The sequence below is a fragment of the Siniperca chuatsi genome, linkage group LG6 (genome assembly GCF_020085105.1).
Source record: "Siniperca chuatsi isolate FFG_IHB_CAS linkage group LG6, ASM2008510v1, whole genome shotgun sequence".
Taxonomy (NCBI): domain Eukaryota; kingdom Metazoa; phylum Chordata; class Actinopteri; order Centrarchiformes; family Sinipercidae; genus Siniperca; species Siniperca chuatsi.
This window is the reverse complement of record NC_058047.1, coordinates 19,396,875-19,419,225: the sequence shown is the minus strand read 5'-3', so window position 1 is coordinate 19,419,225 and position 22,351 is coordinate 19,396,875. Positions and strand designations below refer to the sequence as shown.

General features: G+C 40.9%; 3 protein-coding genes across 8 annotated transcripts in view; all 3 read left to right on the top strand.

Moving 5' to 3' along the window:
- Positions 1 to 703: 703 nt before the first annotated feature.
- On the top strand, positions 704 to 4,860 carry armh1 (armadillo like helical domain containing 1). 2 transcript variants are annotated; one of them, XM_044200420.1, is made up of 11 exons: positions 704 to 1,122; positions 1,625 to 1,693; positions 1,784 to 1,950; positions 2,284 to 2,480; positions 2,680 to 2,764; positions 2,938 to 3,054; positions 3,739 to 3,811; positions 4,017 to 4,146; positions 4,367 to 4,444; positions 4,536 to 4,601; positions 4,733 to 4,860. In XM_044200420.1, exons 1-11 carry the CDS (start codon positions 917 to 919, stop codon positions 4,775 to 4,777), a joined length of 1,233 nt encoding a protein of 410 aa, XP_044056355.1. In that variant the 5' UTR covers positions 704 to 916; the 3' UTR covers positions 4,778 to 4,860. The 2 variants fall into 2 exon arrangements, with proteins under 2 accessions (XP_044056355.1, XP_044056354.1); XM_044200419.1 differs by having other exon boundaries at positions 4,536 to 4,617.
- A 320-nt stretch (positions 4,861 to 5,180) lies between these two features.
- On the top strand, positions 5,181 to 10,712 carry mutyh (mutY DNA glycosylase). The gene is made up of 15 exons (XM_044200417.1): positions 5,181 to 5,480; positions 6,084 to 6,214; positions 6,692 to 6,731; positions 6,819 to 6,892; positions 6,984 to 7,025; positions 7,116 to 7,187; positions 7,403 to 7,516; positions 7,653 to 7,750; positions 8,081 to 8,225; positions 8,384 to 8,471; positions 8,564 to 8,746; positions 9,275 to 9,420; positions 9,504 to 9,653; positions 9,937 to 9,987; positions 10,107 to 10,712. Exons 1-15 carry the CDS (start codon positions 5,375 to 5,377, stop codon positions 10,236 to 10,238), a joined length of 1,572 nt encoding a protein of 523 aa, XP_044056352.1. The 5' UTR covers positions 5,181 to 5,374; the 3' UTR covers positions 10,239 to 10,712.
- A 695-nt stretch (positions 10,713 to 11,407) lies between these two features.
- elovl8b (ELOVL fatty acid elongase 8b) overlaps positions 11,408 to 22,351 on the top strand; it is a 30,190-nt gene continuing 19,246 nt past the window's right edge. For 4 of the 5 annotated variants that reach the window (XR_006378403.1, XR_006378402.1, XR_006378401.1 and 1 more), the window contains exons 1-2: positions 11,408 to 11,755; positions 11,836 to 11,893. Coding sequence is in view for 1 of the 5 variants with exons in the window: in XM_044200424.1 (XP_044056359.1) it covers positions 11,836 to 11,893 (58 nt within the window). In the remaining 4 variants the exon portion in view is untranslated. The remainder of the gene's footprint in view (positions 11,756 to 11,835; positions 11,894 to 22,351) is intronic. The other variant, XM_044200424.1, reaches the window with a different exon arrangement.

Below are 22,351 nucleotides of genomic sequence, written 5' to 3'. Positions count from 1 at the left end.
TCTGTATTCCACAACCCCTGAATGGGCTCACAAACCTCTGGAAACCCAGGTCACAGGAGACTGCAGGGACTTCTTCTATTGCACCTCCTGTCTCTGGAATCAACTTCCTGTTGACATCAGAGAGTTTGATTCTGTTGAGTAGTTTAAATCTTATCTTAAGACTTGTATTTTTCCTTTAACTACATACATTTTTAAAGTTTGGATTAGTCAGTTATTTGTACATTTAAACCTTACCTTGTCACTTTTATCCCTCTCTTGAATAACAAATGACTGCAGGGACATCTTGAGAGGTCTTCATGCTACATTGCTGGCTCCATAATGCTGGTAATATTGCTAATATGTAACTAAACAAGTGAGAGATAATACAACACAAACTATAGGTCTCACATATTGATTTCTTAGTCAACTATCATGAGTCAGTGAAGGGCTTTATTTTATTATACATTAAGATCCAGAACTAGGCTAAATTTTCCTCTCTAAAGAGAGTGAACTGGAATTTGGAAAAATAGCCTTCTTTTATGTAAATACTTTTTCTACCAAAATGTTACATAAGGGACATTTCCTGCTCTAAATTATATACATTTATCATATATTATTAAAACTATAGGCTACTTTTAAAAAAACAATCATATCCTGATTAATGCTTTGGCTAAAAACATCAGAGAGCCGAAGATCGTGGCGGCGTTGCTAAGCAACCCATTAGCTAGCTGCTACAAACAAAGTGGAAGAAGACATGGAGCAAATGAAGACTGTTTTTATAGGCAAATATTCAGTCATTAGGTTGATTATGGTTTTTTAACAAACAGTTTGCAGAGCAGATACAACCAGTAGCCTACTCTGCTGGTTCTCGGAGCTAAACAAAACTTAATAACGTTAACTTGAGTTCGCCAACGTGAAAAGAAGGAAGACAGACAAGATGTCAACACAGGAAGAACAAGCGAATATCGGCAAAGTACTCAGTTTTCTTCGAGAATGGGACCGTGGTGACAGGACAGTCCGCAGCCGCATGTTGGACACTTTCCTGACTCAAAACACAGGGAAGACATTTTATGAGCTGGAGCTGGAGTTTGCGCAGGTTGCCAGCCTCTTCCTGGCTCGACTCACCACCTGGATGAGACTCACGTATCCTTTCTTAATCTATGTCGTGGGCTCCGTGTCACTGTTGAATAGTGGTGCTTCAACTTAAACACACTGGCCTGTTGTATTGGGCACATTTCTAAATCAGTGTCAAAACCAAACGTAACCAAACTTTAATAACATGTGAATTTGAAGATCATAAATGTTCAGGTATTTGTCCTCACACTTTTTGGGGCCCCTGCTGAATGTGGGCGCTTGTATAACAGCAGAAAAGCTTATAGAAACAACATGTTCAATAATATGTACTATATAAACAATTGCATATGGTATTCTGCAATGCATGAATGTAACAATAATGATTAATTTTTAAACTTTTTTATATCTTCAATGTCATAGACTTATGAGAATCCAAATATAATTATTTCTACTTTTTTCCCCATGTCCTTTACTGCATACATGCACACATTTAACTATATTGTTGCTGAAATCAAATTGACTGAATTGACTATGTAATCAACTGAGACCCAGTCCTTCACTGAATATTCAGATACATGTTTGGGACATTCTTAGGACTGCAGCTTAAAGCAATTGGGATTTTCCTTTCTTCATCAAGCCAGTGAGTTAGATGAAATACTACTGTAAACGACTGTATTTGTGCCCCATTATGCAGTTTTTGTCAGTCACACACTTTTGTCACATTCCTCAGTGATCAGTACCTAATGGAGTTCCTGGAGGATGGAGGTGTTCTCACTCTCCTGGACATCTTGAGCCACTCTCAGAGCAAAGAGGAAGAAAAGGCAGAGGCCCTCCGTCTTCTGCTCACTGTCTCAAATGCTGGTCGCAAGTACAAAGAGATTATCTGTGAAAGCCATGGTAAATTTTATAAAGAATCTTCCTGGAATACACACACACACACACATATATATATATATATATATATATATATATATATATACGTGTGTGTGTGTGTGTGTGTGTGCGTGTGTGTGTGTGTATATATAGCTGTATATTTAGCACTGTTTCATCCTGGCATGCAGATAAGCTGCTTTTCAAAAACTATTTACAACCAGATTTATTTTTATTTTTCTCTGGTTTATCTACTGTATTGTCAGATGACTTGATCTGTTCAAGTACTTTCCATTTACCATTTGGATGACTTGTGTAGCACTGAAGGAGACATATCAGCTTTGCCCTACATTATTGCAGGTGTGAAAGCTATAGCAGAGTGTCTGGCTAAGTCAAACACAGATAAAACCCAAGAGACAGCATGGGCCCTCCTGGAGTCCCTGTCCCATGGAAACCCCAAGTATCAAATCCAAATCTACAAAGGTCTGATTGCTCTCATGACTTGTACCTCCCCAAAGGCCCAGCAGCTGGTCCTGCACACCTTACACACTGTGCAGGTAAAGCAAGAGAGTGCACACTAAGCAATATATTAATGCAAGCATGTACTTTCATTGTTCTCAGAGCATGCATTTATTTGATCTTTTCTTAACCAGAGTACTGAAGAATAGCTTTTAATTTTTAAGGATATCCTGGCAAAATCGGGTATATTTAAGACATTAGAAGAAATACAATAATAATAACTATCCTCTCTCACAGTCCAAAATGAAAACAGCCCATCACAGCATTGTGGAACCTCTGCTGAACATGCTCAGGTCCCTGCAGCCTGAGGTTCAGGATGAAGGTAAGCATAGAAATTATTTAAAACCACATGCTGGTAAACTTTTGCTGTGGCTAATGGGATGTTTTTTTTAAAAATGACAAATTAATCCACTAGCCATTGTGGCTATGTCTGAAACATTTCTATCTTTTTAATCTTGTCAAAAACTCTTCTCTACCTGTGTATGTTTCTGGCAGCTATAAATCTGATCTTAGACCTGAAGTGTTATGATGTGAGGCCAGTGCTGCTCAGTGGACTGGTCTCTCTGCTGAGGCCTACTAAAGAAGAAGTACAGCAGCTCCACAATATGGAAGGTACCACTTTGTTCTATAAGTGTGTTGTTTTTTTTAAAAGTGTAGTAAGTCATTTTTTCCCAAAGGCTGATACAGTGCAGCGACCCTTTCAGACCGATCAGTGACAGGAAGTGAATTTCCTTTAGGAAGGAGTTCTGCTAATTATGGTAGAAAATTGCTGATTCACTGTTAAATCATCAGTTGAATAACTCAAAAGGGTCATTGCGACCTCAGAGGAGGTTCAGACTGTCCAGTCGTAAAGATTAGAAGACCTTCGGTTGTCTCAATTTCATGAGATATGCTATGTGGGAAACTGGTGCTCACTGGATTTTGTTGTTTAGGGGGGAAGACATGATAGCTTCGAGGAGCCATACACGCCCTTCTTCCGTGGGTATAACTAGGCCAGTGGAATGGTTGTGATCAAGTTGACACTTTATTTTGTGTATTTGATGTGCATGGTGTTTGCTCCCTGGCGCCAGTACTAAATACATACATTCAATATAAGTTAAACGGAGAGTTGACCTGAGAGTGTTTCTTTATTCATCACTAATATATCCGCAATTTCTGATACAGATATGTAATTTTCAACCTACCCAAACGCATCAATTTATGTGCTAGCATAGCATGTGCTAGCTCAATTTTTTGACATAATGTGACCTAATTTGTTACATTAACATATTTTGCTGATACATACAATCCCATCAGAGTCTGAGATAATCAAGATGACTGGATCTCTGCCTGCGTTTGTGCAACAAGCTGCTGCAGCTAAAACTATACGGTACGGACATAAATATTAGTCCAATATAACTAGACATAATGTAATGAATGTTTTATTACACAACATTGTCAGAACAAGTGATGTGTAAATATCTGTAATATATATTGAATTTGTATTACTAGTATGTTGCTTTAATGACTTTAATTAGCTCAGTGTAATAGTTTTAGCTGCTGGTCATATTTTTATGGTCATTAATGTGTTGAAGCTTACTGGCCAAGGACAGTCAGGAGGTTTCCCGTGAGCTCCTCCCTCTTGGAGTGATCCAACATCTTCTGTACGCTATGGGTAACAGAGAACACACTGATGCCCAAATACAAGCCAGTCTGGCCTTGGAGGTACACACATGCTTTCATATACGCATGCAATAAGCATTAACACACACGCATGGGCATGTTCGCCCAAAAGTGTAGATTTATTATAGTTAAATACAGGTCACTAACAAACCTGCATACATACATTCAGACAGACACACACACACACACACACACACACACACACACACACACACACACACACACACACTAATACTGAATGTCTGCTTTCATCTCTGCCTAGCACTTTGTCCGCTCATACCCAGTTATTGAGGAACATGTGCAGAGAGTCATTGGCAGTGCACTGTTTGCAGCCTTTATGGTAAGCTTTAACTTGATAGTATTAGTTTAAATGTCCATATGGATGCTGTTAGAAGGAAGCACTAACAGATTCTATCACCCTCTTTCTACAGCACAAAGCTGACACTTTGTACATGAATATGGATGAAACACAAGCTGAAATCCTGCTAACTAACAAGGTGAACATAACTGAAGGTACTGATCATATATTACTATTATTAGTTCATCTTCTGGTCAGTTTCCTGTACTATGTGAAAATATATATATGTATATATATATATTTTTTTTTTTGTCAATCTTTGCATTCCAGTTTTGGATGGTGACAACTGTGAAGACTGACAAGAGGAACAAATAGTTTTAATTATGCAGATGACTCAAATTTAGAAAATCTTGTGTAAATACTGTTTGTATGTTATTAAAAGACAGTTTAATTCTTAATTTGCGTCTACCTTTTTTCATTTGTGGAATTATAAAAAAAGTGATCAATTTGTTTCAGTTATTAGTTGTGCCCAGCTGTAATACAGTTTTACACTGAATTGTTATTAGTTAGTTTGCTTAACAAGACATGATTTTAATCTATCATTGAGATTTCAGCATTTGAAAGTTTTTTGAATGTTCTCTGTTTAAGATTTTTTTTAATGATAATTTACATTTTGGTTATTTTGAATATGCACTAATGAAGTAAATGCATCCTCTAATCCAGGGTAATGATAATGATAGTCAATAATAATCAATATGAAATGATAGTTGCACAACTACACAGACAACCTACGTAATTTTGATTTTGACCCTTCCACCGGAGATGACGTTATGCGTTTCCTCGCAGCGGATTGGACGTGAAGCAGCTGTCCGCTCTGAACGTGGCGGGAACCAAAAGGGATCAGTGAAGTAAACAGGAGTGCACACGCTGTGAGCAGAGAAAGGAAATAAGTCGCTACTTTTGTATTTGGCTATGAGCAAGTTACGTTCAGCGATGCACAAAAGCAAGAGAGCTGGATTGGAGGTGGTAGAAACAGCAAAAACAAAGCGGAAGAGGTCAAAGACAGCTGTGAAAGAAGGTAGCTACCATAATCATGTTACTTCACGTATTATGTGAAAAGACAGACACTTTAGGTACCTAATCTATCCTCATTAATGTGATCATGAACAAACATCCCTGAAGCCTACATGAGATTCATGTAAGAACTAATAAAAGTTGTATCCAATACAGCAGCCACTCAATAAATACTACCATTGCAATGTGTACATTTGTGCATTTTTGTTGTGTCAGAAAGGTCTTCATTCAACTAGGTAGTGAATTGTACCGCCTCAGAAATTACCGCAGCAATCTAAAGGCACATCTAGAGAACCAAACTTTATCCCGTGGGACACTTTTACAGTGAATAAACTCGGAATGTCTTCGCCAATTTATTTCAGAGCTCCGCCTTAAAAAGCAGTTACGAAGTAGGAAATGTAAAGTTATGACGTAAAAAATCTCTCTACTGACTCACCCCCTGTATCTTGTTACCTGGCTAGTATCACCTATTCTGTTAATGTCCGCCCCCTCAGCATATAACATTTGAACCATTTAAGGGTATTAGATCAATATTCTATTGCTTGAAAATCAGTGGGATTTGCCTTTTTGTTTAGTTTGAATGAGAATGATGTTTTTGGTCTTCCAGAGGAAACCACGAATGCTTCCTCACCGTCCACATACCACACTTTCCATGATCCTGCTGATGTTGTGCTGCTGCGGTCTCAGCTGCTCAACTGGTATGACAAGGACAAGAGAGAGCTGCCATGGAGGACTCTGGTAGAGAGAAGCATTTCTTTCGCTGGTTGTGACAAGAAATTATAGTCTTTTTTCTGTTAAAGGCAAACTTTAATTAAATATTATGAAAGTACAGGAGTAAGTTTGGTTCAGAGATAGGGTGACTGCATAAAACTCGCCTTTTTATTTTAACAAGAATGCTTTTATCACTGAGATTTCTCTCACACCTAATTTGTTGGTTTCATTAGTATTTTTAATCTCTTTTGTCACTACAGGTAGACCAAAAAAAATCCTAAAAGTAAAACAACAAAAAACTTGATTGCATAGTCATGGTAAAGTATACTAGGGATGTGCAAGTCAAAATATCATGTCTTAATTTTGTAATGATGATATCTGACAGCATTTGACTTTTTCAGTTGATTAGTCTTTCCTGTTATACTGTAGCCTTTTTTCTCATCTGGTTATCAGCACAAACAATGCTGACAATTAACTGACTGGCTCCTGGTGTTTCTTTTACAGGCTGTGACAGAGTCAGACCTCAACATCAGGACATATGCGGGTAAGAAAATATTTTCTTGTCAAAATTACATAACTTTAACTGCTGCGGACACTCTTTACCAGACAGTTGCCTCTCTTTTTTTTTTAGTGTGGGTTTCAGAAATCATGCTGCAACAGACCCAAGTTGCCACAGTAACAGACTACTACAACAAATGGATGAAAGTAGGTGCCTTGGAGGTGTTCATTACATTGAAATCCTTGTCATATATTAAATGTGTTAGATGTGTAATTTAAAGTCTTCACTGTGTTCCAGCGGTGGCCCACAGTGCAGGATCTTGCAGCTGCCACACTAGAGGTGATTACTAAAAAGCAGTCACAAAAGATGACGGTGATTTTCAAATAGTATTGATTTTAAATCAGATTTATTGATTTCATTTATGTGCAGGAAGTGAACCAGATGTGGGCGGGCCTTGGCTACTATTCCCGAGGAAAGAGGCTTCATGAAGGAGCTCAGAAGGTCTGTGTCGTGCTCTGTAAATCTGCTCTGACTGCATCAAACAATTCTGTGGCATATATCTACATTTTAGTCTGATATGTTCTGTACCTCTTAAAATTGCAAAGTAATAATTATTTGGTATGATTTTATGTTATGACCAATTATGTAATCCACTGACCAACAGAATGTGAAATATTAGGGTGCAGAGTGTTCATTGTATTACTGGTCTGTTTTAGGTGGTGTCAGAGCTTAAGGGACAGCTGCCTCGCACAGTTGACAGCCTGCTGAAACAGCTGCCTGGAGTGGGACGCTACACTGCTGCAGCTATAGGCTCTATTGCACTGGGCCAGGTTGGTAATCACACACACACACACACACACACAGAGCTGTATGTGTGTCCATGGGTCTGAGCAAACTCTAAGGCCACACTTGATAGCTGCACTGCCTCATTTATCACCGATGATTGAAAAGATCTCTGTTGCCTAGGTTGCTGGAGCCGTTGATGGTAATGTGATTCGGGTGCTGTGTCGCCTGAGGGCCATCGGAGCCGAAAGCACAAGTCCTGCGGTAACAGAGGCCCTTTGGTGAGATTAAACTTCAAACTAACATCCTCAAGGGACCTGAATTTTTACTTTAAGAATCCAAAAGGCATTTTATTCAAGACAGTTTACAGGTCCTCTCTCAGCTTCCACCCCTAATTGTTGACTTTGTGCTGAATGCTGCTGTAGTCCACTCTCACTTTTTTTTTTTTTTTGGTTTCAGCTGCTCTCTGAACTTTGAAAATGAATATCAGCTTTTTATGTGATCAAAGCACAGAAAAAAAAGAACATTTTTGTAAATAGTATCAAACTAGTTTTGAAGTTTCAACTAAGACTCCTCCAAATATAGTCATATATTAATTTTCTCTATTTCAGGAGTCTAGTCAATACACTGGTGGACCCTGAGAGACCTGGGGACTTTAACCAAGCCATGATGGAGCTGGGAGCCCGAGTCTGCACTCCTAAAAGACCACTGTGCAGCCAGTGTCCCGTACAGTCTCACTGTCACTCTTACTGCAAGGTAAAACTCATCCTAAAAAAGCATCCTAAGTGCTAAACCAGTAGTAGGTAATGGTTATGATTTGTGCTTTGCTTTGTATTGTAGACGCAGAAAAAGCTAATATAGACTATTATCATACTGTACTTGATGGCGGGCTTATACAGTGTGTGAATGTGCAGGTTCATGTCAAACAAGAGAAAAACTCCAGGAAGCTGTTGGGGAGGCTGGACAGGAAGCCGTCAACCCTGCCTGATATAGAAGACTGTAGTAAGTGTCCTGAGTCCTCCTCGCTCCCTCAGACCTCTCAGACCTCCATGTAGTCATAATATTATATTAAAATACTTTCTCCTCTCCCTCAGTGAACAGCGGGACATGTCCACTGTGTCCCTCCGAGCCCTGGGACGATGAGCTGGGTGTTCAGAACTTCCCCAGAAAGCCAGCAAAGAAAGCACCTCGAGTGGAGCGAACTCTGACCTGTGTGATGATCAGACCTGGAGAGGAGGGAGAGGACGAATACCTGCTCACACAGAGACCAAACAAAGGTCAGTGCCTGCAGGGGGATCTGTTTGAGGTGGTTAAGAGTTGGCTGCAAAATGAATTTGTCTCTAGCCTGACAATGAGACTGAATTGCTGAAAAATATGGGGACGTGAGCAGCGATTCATTGATCTAGAACCAGGCAATGATTCTGGTAGACTTATCAGTCATTCTGCAGCTTTTGGCAGGGATTTTCATTGTATTTGAACTCTTAAGTCAGGCAAACTTTAAAGAAATACTAAATGCAGAAATACAAAAAACAAGAACGGGTGAAAGTACATCTATTTGGGTGGGCTGCAAGAATAAATTCAATATATGGAAAACTTTTAAAATGTGACTCAAAGTGCAAAATTAATTCAAATTTAAAATCAAATTTGTCAACAATACAAATAGACTAAAAATTAAGCTTAAATTTAATTAAATATATAATTCAACAACTTTATCTGGTGAGATACTTTAAATAAACAGTTTTTGATTTTGTGTGTGTGTGTGTGTGTGTGTGTGTGTGTGTGTGTGTGTGTGTGTGTGGGGACAGGTTTGCTGGCAGGCTTGTGGGAGTTTCCCAGTCTTCTGCTGGAGGAGAAGAGCTCTGAGATGAAACAGAAGCAGGTGCTGTGTGCTGAGATCAGCAGGATACTGGGAACCCATCTGACTGAAAACCTGCTCCAGTATGTGGGAGAGGTAAGCTTGATGTTATATGCAGATAAACTCTTTCTTTAGCTGTGTAACCACCTTCTGATGGCTCATTGATTGGCTGTTTGCAGGTGGTTCACATCTTCTCCCACATCCACCAGACGTACGTGGTTCACAGTGCGTGTTTGAAGGACGGTGACACACAAACACAGACTGAAAATGCACAGTGGCTCACCAGATCCGCTCTGCAGGAAGCTGCAGTGTCCACAGGAGTGAAAAAGGTTTTTATTTTGTTTACACAGTGCGTGTGAAGGTTAGCATTACCTGCAGCACCAGGAAGGGACTTGATTACCACTCACAAAAGCATGCTTTTGCAACAGCATTCTGGTGTCGAGAGACACTTGCTGTGATTTCCGTGTCACAATAAAGTATAGTAGTTGGCCGTTGAGTTTGTTTCAGAAAAATTTGACAGCAGGAGTGAGTGAGTGTCCACATCTGTTCATGTGTAGTCTGTGTAAACAATCCATGAATGGGAATGGGATCAACATGTTACCTCTCCTGCAGATTGTGAAGCTTTGTGATTCTGTGGACAGTCAGAAAGAACAATCCTCTAAGGTAAGTACTTCTGGATATTTAGATATTGTATACCCCTTTACAAAAATCTACCTTATTCTATAATCCTATACTAAAAACAGATTTCACCTTTATTGTTTGTCTCTGCTTGTTGCACTTAGGATGGAAAGAGGCAAAAGCACGCTGACAAGAAACCACAGACCTCAAAAAAACCCAAATTGAGTGCAGCTAACGGCGGCAGCAGACAGCTCTCCCTCAGCTCCTTCTTCAAGACAGTTAAACAGGAGTCTTGATGGGATTGTGTGTGAAAGTCCTACACGGTGCCTTTTCATGCACATGCGCCTCAAAGCAGCCCCCCAATGTTGCCACATTATGGTATTATTGCGGTACCATCACTGGGAATTAAATACAAAATGCCATAAACACGATCAGTTTTTAAATTGTTATAAAATGAAAACAATCTGTATATTGCTCCTATGATATTCCTGTAGGGACTTGTAGTGAATCAGCAGTGTACTTTGACTTGTAATGACCTCATAGTAGATCATGTTTTTATCACTATATTATGAGTAGTCTTGCTTTGAAGTTACATCTGTATGGCATCCTGAAATGTATTGCAGTATTGCATTTTATGTCGGCTTAATACATGTTTTACCAGCAGTATGTGAGATAATTGTCAGGTTTATTACCACAATAAAAATGCAATGTTAGTGGAAAAAAATGTATAGAATTTAACTTTGGATAATAAAGCCCGGACACAAGGTAAATGCCAGGTTTTATGCCAGCTAGTGGCACATATGAACTGCTGTTAGTCTTCCAGTCAATATTTATTATCTATATTTTTATCATGGAGAAAGTGAACAAAAGTTCATGTTTTAATGACATTCTTTCTTGTTACTGCAACATGCTGACTTATTTCGTTTTATACAAGAATTTCTTGTTATAACTTGGTGTGTCACAGGAATGAGACGCTTTCATAGGTAAAACAAAAAAAAGATCCAGTTAAAGTATGGAGAGAATATATTGTAGCTTACATTAGAGAAACTGACTTTTACACAACCTTAAATTTGATTTAGTTTGGAACCAGTTTGGAGAAAAGAACCAGTTTGACTGCAAGTCCCAGTCCTCTGTACACTCAGTGGGTTTTCTATATTGAGGATCATTTTCAGCACTAAACTCTGGTCTGTCATGCACTCTTTCTCTGGGTCTAATGCAAATAAGATTTTAGCTTTGCTGTCTTTCTCCTTAACAACTTAAACTGACTGGCTGATTGTAGTCTTGCATTTACTTTTATTATTGTCAAATCTATCTGTCAACATGTATCCCTTGATGGACTATATTTAAATACGTGAAATTATACAAAACAACTAATGAAAAGTAAAATCATAATAATTAAAGTCGGTCACATTATGGCAGGGAACAGCGTCCCCTGCTGTGCTGAATATGTAACAACCAACTGAACCTGACAAAATACAAACTCCAAACCAAACCCAAAGCGAAGAAAAGCAGGAAGTGATTCAAATCTTACTACTTTCTTCACCGACATTCAAAACTGTTCAGGTAGAAGACATTTCCGCATTGTAACTGTGTGCAGTGTATTATTGGTTACTTGGCTCCAGTCTTGCAGCAGCACTGAGTCGGGTGCGGCTGGTCGCTCCGGTTCCTCATATCTCAGAACGAGGACCTGGATTTGGGTGCAGGGTGTGCTGCAAATTGAATTTTGCTAATAATCTGCCAGATAGTGTCCAAAGGTTCTCCAGCGTTGCCCCTGACGTTTACTGCTGCAACACCGTTTGCAAGGACAACATCGGTGAGTAGATGTTTGTCTTTAAATGTCACAGATTTGAGTGTTTATATTCTTATAGTCATTCACTTTCTTTATGTTTCCAGATGGCTTCTGCCTGGCAAAGTGTCCTATCTGCGCACCAGAGGATAGTGGACAATGGAGGTATGATAATGATTATTTTTTTACCTCACATATACATTTAATTTAGCTTTAATTTAGCAGCAAACTCATATCTGTGTCTTGCAGTTGTAGAAAAGATTCCCAGACTGAAAAACAAGCCTGTATGTGTGCTCAGTGACGACTGAAGTTAGCTTCCGATTCGTAGCTTCCGATTCGGCAGTTAAGGGCAAAGTTAAGGGAAACTTAACTTACAGCGCTGAGCGACCGATCCTTATAAAACCTTTTATTGTATTTGTGAAAATGCAAAAAAGGGTGATTTCACTGCTTTTTTAACACTTAGACCACATTGGACCAGGTCCGGATCAAAAACCACAATACCTAGACTTGTCAAATCTGGACTAGATTATCCCAGAGATGCTAAAGATTGGGTGGAAGCTATGCATATGACTATAAGGGACAGAAACGCAGAAATAGGGAAAATAAGAGATTGAAAGAAGGAAGGGAAAAATACAAGGAAATAAATAAGGAAAAGGAAGATAGACAGAAATGGACATAATGTAAAATGGAAGGAAACTGAGACAAAAGCGTGTTGTGCAAATGACAGTTGGTTGGAAAAAAAAAACAAGAGGATAGCAGGAAGAAGCAAAGCCAGACTTACATATGGAGGTTTTAGTACTAGTTAAAGGGCTCCATTGGTATTTGAAACAATAGCAGTAGTTAGCCTATATTAGGAATGCAACCAAAAGTTGTAGCAGTACTTTCTAGCAATAGTGACAGTAAGAGGATGGGAAACTGAGAAATATTGCTTTTGGCCCAAAAGCAGACTCACAGACAAAAAAAGGAGTATTTAAGACAGTTTACTTTGTCAGCAGGTATAACACAGGACACCAAAAGGTTAAACAAGTAAAGAGTTAAGGCAGGAAAAAACTAAAAAAACTATCATAGTTCAAAATCACAATTGCAGGCAGGCAGATTCAGGCAAAACAAAAGGGCTGCAACTCTACGACTAGGAGACATGATACACAGTGTGGCAAATGACTAGGCTACTGTGCAGGTCCACAGTATTAACTCTTTGGATAATGGGATAATGAGGATGATGTCTGCAGGCAGGTACGAGGTGCTGGTGGGCAGGAGAAGGAGAGCAGGGTCTGAAATGATGGCAGATGTTAGTGGACAGATAAACGAGAGGAATTAAATTATTTCTAAATCAAATGTTGATAATTGTGATCAAGTATTGACAGAAAGATTTTCATAAAAATGTCTTCATATATAGATGAACTGAAGGCAAATGAAGAACAAGCACACTAATGGCTGAATTATGGTACTTCTAAAAGGCCACAATACAGGCATTGGCAAAAGTGAGGAAAATAACATTGGCAGAAGCCGCGAGAGAGGTTGGCCGTGGCCAGTTAGAGGAAAGGTGAGAGAACAACAGTAATTCTTTTTTGAAAGAAGAATTTGAAAAGTAAATTAACTAATTGACCAATCTATGAAGATGTTTTGATTGTTTTTCAAAAGGTAAAAATAGCTTTTCTACTTGTTTTCAAGTGAGAAAGATTAACTCTACATGGCAATCACAAATTAAATGGAGAGACGTGGACTTCCAATGTGAATCTCAAACAACAAAGGCCATGTTGTGGCAATACTATTCAGTAACATTGCTATGTTTTATGTTTTCTCAGACGCAATGTGTCATACGGAGGGGAAAACAATCGGCCTCACAATATGCAACCAAGGGCTAAAATGCTAACAAAATGCCTGTAGCTAACTAAAACATTAGATTATAGCATGTCAAAGGATTATTTTAGCACCCTACCAGAGAGGAAAATAATAATAATAACTCAGATGAACAAAAAATGGAGACACTCAAAATAAGTCACTGGAGAAGATCAGAGTTCTATGCAATAGAGTTTATTCTTTTAGATAAACCTGAGCCGGCACTAGTTACCGAACTGAACACACAGCTCTGCACACTGTTTTTTATAGCCCAGAAATGTCCCTCCTTCTCTGGTGGATTCTCCACCGATTTTTCTAAGAATAATCCAACTTTCCCAAGAAACAATGGTGTCATGCTTATATAACTGGGCTCTGGAAAGTACTGAACATTTTCCATGATCTCATTCTAAGAGAACCAGAAAAAAACCTGATCCCTCCCTCCATACACGACATTCCCCCCTTTGGGTCTCACCAGTCCCACCCTCCATTATCCTTTCGGGTCATCGCCAAAGGAAACCCTGAGTCTGCGACAGGCTGTCCCATGACCACAACACCACCAGGACAATGTGCTGCATTAACAGGTTCAAACATGTGCATCTATATTCTCTTTGACAAAATGGATCCCGTATTTAAAGCCATAAGCATAAAGCCAAACCAAACACTTAAAAAACAAGGCACACATTGTGAGTTTAATCATTAAGTATGCAGTGGGCTGTTACATGTGGCGGTTAAAGCTTTGATTTCTGCAAGCTGTGCCGAACATGGTTGCACAGTGTTGAGTTGTACTACACTATTGTTGCAGCTAACGATGCATTCGAAGGAAAAGAGTGGACGAGAGATGTACCATCTTTAGCCGTTCTTGGCATATTTTCTTTTCTTTTCTAGATGCCGACACATCAGTCTCACGGTCAGATAGTCTTCAGTAAGAGTCAACCGTAAATCAACCGGGACAAACATAATAACGCAAATGCGTCTTATGCTGCTCACACTCTAGTGCCCCCTTGTGGCATACGCATATGCATAATACAGAACAGTACAGCATTACATCAATATACAACTGAGGACATAATGAACATATTTTAATACCCCCACTTGTACCCAGGTTGCTATACACAGTATACAAACAAAAATAGAAGGTAGAATGAATGTGGACCCCTGTCATACACATATCAATCTCCAAAAAGAGCACCTGTAAACCTATCCAGTTTCAACTTATTTACAGGTTTGGTCATTACATCAGCAACCATCGTAGAAAGGGTTTCAGTCGATACAATAGAACACTCTTGGACGAATGAGGGACTACACCGTCTTATCAGCAACCATGTTACCAGTTTTGGCAAGGGCAATTGTTCCCTGATTGTCCTCATGTACTATAGTTTGTGTGTACTCATAGTTATCTATACCTCCCAATAACTGTTCTAGGTATAAACACTCTTGCATGGTTGAAGCCAGTGCCATATATTCTGCTTCGCATGTGGATTGCGCCACAGTTGGCTGCTTTCTAGTCTTCCACGAGACTAGAGAGCTGTTTTGGCTTAGACTCACACAGTACCCCGTAGTACTGCGTCTGTCACTGGTATCAGCTGCCCAGTCAGTATCACTGTAGGCTTGTATACCTAGTTTCTCACAGTCGTTTCTCCTAAAACTTAACCCTTTCTCTGCTGTACCTTTGAAATACCTAAGTATGTGCTTCACAGTTACCGACTGTTCCTCTGTAGGCTCAGCAAAATACTGTGATAACCTGCTCACTACGAAACTCAAATCTGGTCTGGTGCAAATAGTCAGGTATATAAGACTTTCCACAGCTTATCTGTACATTCTTACATCTTTCATCTTTACTGCATTCTCAGTATACTCTAACTTTTGCTCGCGGGGTGTTTCTCTGGTCCTACAGTCTTGCATATTAAAACGCTGTAGTATCTTGTTAGTGTACTTTTCCTGTGTCATTTTTACACACCCATCTGACTGATTGAAATCGATACCCAGAAAATGTTTGAGTTCACCCAGATCTTTCATTTTAAACTTTTCTGCAAGCATCACTTTTACTTCTTTCAGTCTCTCTTGATTGCTTGCTGCAATAATTAAATCATCAACCCATGTAATTCTGATTACTTTCCATTCTTTTGACTCCTTGGCATAAACAAGGTGGTCGGCTGGGTTTCGTGTGAATCCATTCTCAGTTAGACAATCGTGCAAAACCTTATTCCAATTTCCCCGGATTGTTTCAAGCCGTAACGTGATTTCTCTAGTTTGTAAACTATACCCTCTTTCTCTTGGTAACCCTCTGGTGGATTGATGTATATCTCATGGTCTATGGGAGCGTGCAAGTACGCTGTTTTCACGTCCATTTGATGCAGGAGTAAATTTTCCTGTGCTGCTTTCTGTAGCACCACTCTTACACTTGTCAAGTCTGCCGTGGGTGAAAATGTCTCCCCATAGTCTATTCTCATTCTCTGGTTGAAACCCTTGGCCACAAACCTCGCTTTGTATTTATCTTTCCCATCTACATCAGTCTTGATAGAGTAAACCCATCTATCCCCCACTGTTTTCTTGCCTATTGGCAGTGTCGCCGGGGTAAACGTTTTGTTCTCGTTTAGAGACTGGATTTCCTCATTCATGGCTTTTACCCATTCTTTTGAGTTAGTTGACTTCATTGCTCCTTCAAACGTCTGTGGAATGCCACACACCGCTCTGCAGCAATAGTCTACTGTGATATTAACCCCATCACTATCACTGTCTTCAGTTACGAAGTCATCTAAGTAACTCGGTGTTCTTCTTTCTCTAGTCAGATGCCTCCTACTCTTGGGTTCACCACTTGTCACACTCTGTTGTGCTTGATTGTGGTCACTAGACCTTATTACTTCACCTAGGCTATCACTATGTGTACTTCTACTCTGTATACTTGGCTCTGGAGCATTTTCTGTACCCCTACTCTGTGTGGTCTCACCAGTCTTGGGTTTCACACTACCATAGCCATCGCTTAGATCTGGCTCACCTGTCTGTGTCTGTTTTTCTACAGCTGCCTTGCTCACAAACTTCACTAGCCTGTGTTTTTGTACTTTGTTTGTATCTGGATGATACACCAAATATGCTGGGCTGTTCTTGTCATAACCTACAAAACGGCCCTGGTCACACCTGGAATCAAATTTCTCTTTGTCCTGTTTGTAAGTGTAGCATATAGATCAAACTTTTGCATTTTTGACACATTAGGCTTCTTGTCTGTTATTGACTCATAAGGAGTCTATCCTGTACGCCTGTTAAAACACCTGTTGCGTACCATTGCTGCTGTTTGTACTGCGTAGTGCCATAGCTGCTTTGGTAGTACACTTTCAACTATCATGCACCTACCCATCTCAAAAAGAGTACGCCAACCACTGCACGTAAACTCTGTTCCGTTGTCAGATCTTATGCACCTCACTTTCCCGTAAGGGGATACATCTGCTAGGAACTTTTCAGTAGCCTGTACGGTGTCACTTTTCCTCTTTAGGAAATATACGAACACTGCGCTTGAGTAATCATCAGTGAATGACTGCACATATTTGTAACCATCTATCGACTCTGTGGCTACTGGACCTGCAAGGTCTGTGTGTACCATCTATAAGGGAGCTTTTGCTCTAGTATCAGGGTCCCTATTTCTGGTTTGGGCAAACTTTCCCTGAATACACACCTCACACTCTTGTTCGGGTCTGCCTGTTTTACCCTTGATCTACATACCTTCAACAACACCCTGCAACTTAAGAACATCGTCATAGTTACAGTGGCCTAAAATCTCATGCCATGTTTGTATGTCGTGGCATGCATTACACTTATCATTAGATTCTGCTTCGGTATGCAAATAGTACAACTTGCCATATACGTGCATGTTAAATCTGGTACCGTCTCTGGTTATCAGGGTGTCTTTATCTTCTGTAGCCCCACTCGTGGTCGCTGCCTTCACTGAAAAAATGCTTTGGGGGTATGACGGTACAAACAAAGCGTCTTTCAGCACCGCAAGGCGGCTGTCGATGCATTTCCCCTTCGCTGTCCAACCCTGTTGCCCCGAGTGCCGTCTGCCAGATCGACACTGTGCGTTTCTGGCCTGAACGTGCTGTCGAAACTCTTAACATGGTTATGTCCGTGATGATATGAGAGGTAGCCCCTGTGTCCACCATTAGACCCTTCTCCTGGATGCTGCATGTTGGCTGCCGCTGGATAACGGTCCCTCCGTCTCACATCTTAAACATGTAGTCCTCAACATCTTCTGAGGTTTTACTCGCACCATCCTTTTTGTCTTTAATGTCCTTGTCCTTATGCCTACACGTTGCGTCTTTGTGTGTGTCACTGCAGATACTACACCATGCTTTCTGTCGACATCCTCTAGCTCGATGGCCTTTGGTACCACACTTGAAGCACACTATCTCTGCGTCGTCTTTGATCCAGCCACGTGCGCTTGTCTTTGCGGGCCACCGTCCAGCTTTCCCTTGAGTCTTCATCACACTGTCGCTCGACTCAGCTGCTTTTATCTTTTCTGTTTCTTCAAAACTACGTAGTTTAGTCTTGAACTCCGCAAACGTGATTTTATCATCTGTATGCGCCACATGTATTGCAAATGGCTTAAAACTCTCAGGCAGTCCCTTTAAGACCATAGCCATTAGCAGTCCGTCTCCTAACGTTTCACCTGCGTTTCGCAGTGCTGTGATGGCTGTCTGTGCTCTGATGATATAGTCCATTACACTTTCATCGTTTGCCTTTTGAAGCGATGTCAACGTGGTTGTACAAGCTGATTATGCGGGGCTTTCCCCTCCCTGCATAATAGTCTCTCAATATTTCCAGAGCTTTTCTTACATTGTTGGGCGTATCCCTCATAACTAATGAGAGACTTAACTAACAGTAAAATCAGTTCAGCATATGCATCGGCATTTTTCTTTGCATCCGCTGCTATCTCAGCTTCTGACTGCAGTTTTTTTTAGCACCGTATCTTTTAGCCCTGATAAATGAAAATGTCCCAACATTTTGGTCTCCCAAAGCTCATACTTAGTCTCATCTCCGTCGAACGACAGTCGAGGCAAACTGTACGTTGCGACTTTCTAAACGGTGGAAAACAACAAACTTATCCTCCGAACAACTCCTGGGCCCATAACCTGTTGAGTTGTACTACACTATTGTTGCAGCTAGCGTTGCATTCGAAGGAAAAGAGTGGACGAGCGATGTACCATCTTTAGCCATTCTTGGCATATTTTATTTTTTTTCTAGATGCCGACACATCAGTCTCACGGTCAAACAGTCTTCAGTAAGAGTCAACCGTAAATCAACCGGGACAAACATAATAACACAAATGCGTCTTATGCTGCTCACACTCTAGTGCCCCCTTGTGGCATACGCATATGCATAATACAGAACAGTACAGCATTACATCAATATACAACTGAGGACATAATGAACATATTTTAATACAGCCTTGGTTGCCTGAATTTCTGTGTGGGCTTTATCTTCATTTAATTGCACAATGGCATAACCTGCATGGTTGCCTGTAGCATCTCTAAAGCAGGTGCCATCTGCACCAGCTGCTGGTGTGTCCTGCATCAGTACTGCACTGGTGTAACCTGAGTGTTCTGCAACATATAAGTGAAATGGCTTGGTGTAGTCTGGGTTATTAAGTGCTGGAGCAGTTCGCAAGTCTCCTTTTAGTGTCTCAGAGGCTCCTTACGCCTCCTCTGTCCACTGCAATTGAGCTGGGTCTGATTCCTTCCAGAGCGAACTGCTTTAGTGGGTATTGCTTTTGATATGGTAACCTAGTTCCTGGTTTTAGCTTAATGCTTACAGTTTGTGCTGATTTAACCTGTCCTACATCTGTCTTATGTATCTTTCTTCCTTTCCCTCATCACATGCCCTTAATGAAATTCTAAGGTAATGTTTGTCTGAGGTGTGAATGTACTTGTTGTTGGTCGGCTTCCATTCTTGCATACTTGCAATGCTGCTTTCACCATTGGGCCAAGTTCATGAGACTCATGTCTTTTTGCCACTAGTAGTGTGACATGTGGGGTGGAGTTGTGGACTTGGAGCCATTCCTGCAACTCAGCTGGGAGTGTTACAGCCATAGCCGCTCCTTGTTGTCCTATGTACACGTCTTGGCTGATCATGTAATACGATCTTCTGTTCACCAGTTCCTCCCAGCATTCGTCATAGTCTTTATGCTCCTGCTGTTCATCTTACATGAGTGTGCAGTGAAGTGGTAATTGGGACTTGACAGCTTCTTCCACCTGGGTTTGTACCCATGGCTTCCACGTTTCCCATTCCTAGAGCAATCTTGACTTTGGCATTAATTGAAGCCAGTATACTGAAGGAAGAACTTGGTGTTGATGTTGTATTGTCACTGCTATGGGGTGCTCATCTTGTGGACATGATGAGACAACCAGTGCAATCAATTCCCCCTCAGGCTCCTCTGGGCTCCTCTATTGCTATGGATTTGTTGGGCAATCTCTCCGGTGGTGACCTGGCTGCTCACATGCCTAGCATACGTTATCTCCGGCTTGAGCTTGGTTTAGCTGTGGGTTGGACTAAGAGCACCTAAGTTGCTGCGCATGTTGACCTCTCTATCCTCCATGGCGAGATGGACCACCTCTTTGTCCTCTAGGGTGATAATTGCCACCTGCACCACCAGGCTGATTAACATGGATTGGTGGCAGCGATGCAGTGGCTGAGTTAACAGGTGCTGTCTGTTCTGGTCTTCATGGGGCATGTGTCAGGGCCAGAGCCTGGGGTTGGGTTGAGGCATCACTGTTGGTTGCGCCTGGGCTGCTACCACCATTGGGGCCTGAGTCTTAGCCTTGTTTTTCTTTTCGTTTGGTTAGCTCATTCAGCTGGGTCAGTTTGTTGGCTAGATGTTTGTTTGCTTCTTCCTCCCTCTGTTTCTCTTTTCTCCAGTTCTCCACATGGTGCACTATATCCATCTTCATGAGTCCCACAACGCCATCCAGACGTTTCTGCACTTCGGGTGGTCACCCAGGGCCAACGTCACTCCTGCTGTACTCTCTTCTAATGCAGTGATCCACTTGTTTGCTCCTTCAGTGTGGTCTCGTAGTCTGCTTGCCCTTCCAATCATGTCCATGAATGACCATGGCACATATTGATGCTGTCCCTGTGCCTTAGTTATTATAGGGAGTATTGTGGTGGGGGAGTCTGTATCTGCCGAATTGTTTGCTCCTTGCCACAGGCCTTCGTGACTTGCTTCCCTGACTCTCCTGTCGCTTCTCAACTGCATGCCTGCTGTTTCTTTAATTTCTCTTAGTTGATGTAGTTGTTCGTTCATGACATCAGTAAATTTTTGTTTTGACAATGTTCAGCCGTCGTTGCCTCTCTTCAGCAGCAGTATCTTCTGTTGTCATGATGCCGTCTAGCTGCACCTTCATTCTCTTTTGACATCCTGTTGATGCTTTACTAGCGTCTTGCAAGATTTTATCACATTCAGCCCCAAGTAAATTCTCTTCCTTATTTGTTAACTTCCGTTCATCTTTCATTTGTAGCTCCATGCTATGTGTCTTTCCACTTCTCTTTGGACTTGCCTCTTCCAGCTATCAGTTGATACTGTTTCCTGTCATTCCTAGTGGGTGTGTCTTCACACAAAGTCACCCGTGACTTTACAGTAGTAGTAGTAATAGTTAGGCGGAGTCTGTCTGTTGATGGGGTGTATTCCCCATCTGAACGTTCATCCTCATCGTCGGATGTGCCTCTCACTGTGTGTACCCTTAACTCATGGTTCTCCTCCTCCTGTGTGACTTCTGCTTTGCTGCTCTTGTCTTCAGCTCCTCTTCAGTTTTCAATTTTTCGACTTGCACTCTTTCCTTTGTCACTTACTTGTTCGCTCAATGTCACTGTGAACTTTCCTTGCATCTCACACTCTATCTCATGTTCCTTACCTTCATCTTCTAACCCTACCATTGGAAAGTGTCCAATTTGATCAATTTCTTATTAGGGAACTTTGCACTTTTTTTATCTCTCATCTGTAATATGCTCTAGTAATATCACCTCGTCGTCACTACCATTCCCCTCATCCATCATTTGTCAACTCACAAAAATATGTACACTTAAGCTTAACACAGTTTTAAGATTTTAAAGCATGCACCTCCAATGCACTATTTACACAGGTAACTGCTTACTCACTTTATCAGCATTCACACACATTACACAACTATATACACTTTTCCGGCCCCTACACAGCGCACGCAACAACCTTTTCACCGTCCTGTAGGCTCTTTAGTGACGCATGCAGCTATTTTACTGTCGCCGTCCTGAAGGGTCCTTAGTGACGCGCACAACAACTTCTCTATTCTTCACAAATTAGCTCCGTGGCCGTTCAGTCTCTTTCCTAACTAGAACACTTCGGCCTACAGCTGAAACACTGCAGAGATGAAAGACGGTATCTGCAATCGCTTTTGACGGCTTTTAATTATGTTTACTTATGGTTAATCCACCAACATTTATGACAAACTCACATATCGTGACAGTTACAGGTTTAACTTGATACACAAAAAGGCTTAACTTGATACACCACTATTTTAACACACACACTTTGTCTATACTGTGAGCACACATCCACACCACTCCTATCTATGTGCAGGTGTTTCCACTTGCTTCACTGCTAGCAGCTCTGCACTGAAGCTTGCAAAGACAACCAAATCATTCCTCCAGCAAACATAAGACAAGCAATAACCCAGCATGTTATGCATACGTTCAGCAATAATTCATAATTTCTTACTGCTCCATGGTGCATACTTTCACATACATTACTAGACACATATTAAACAT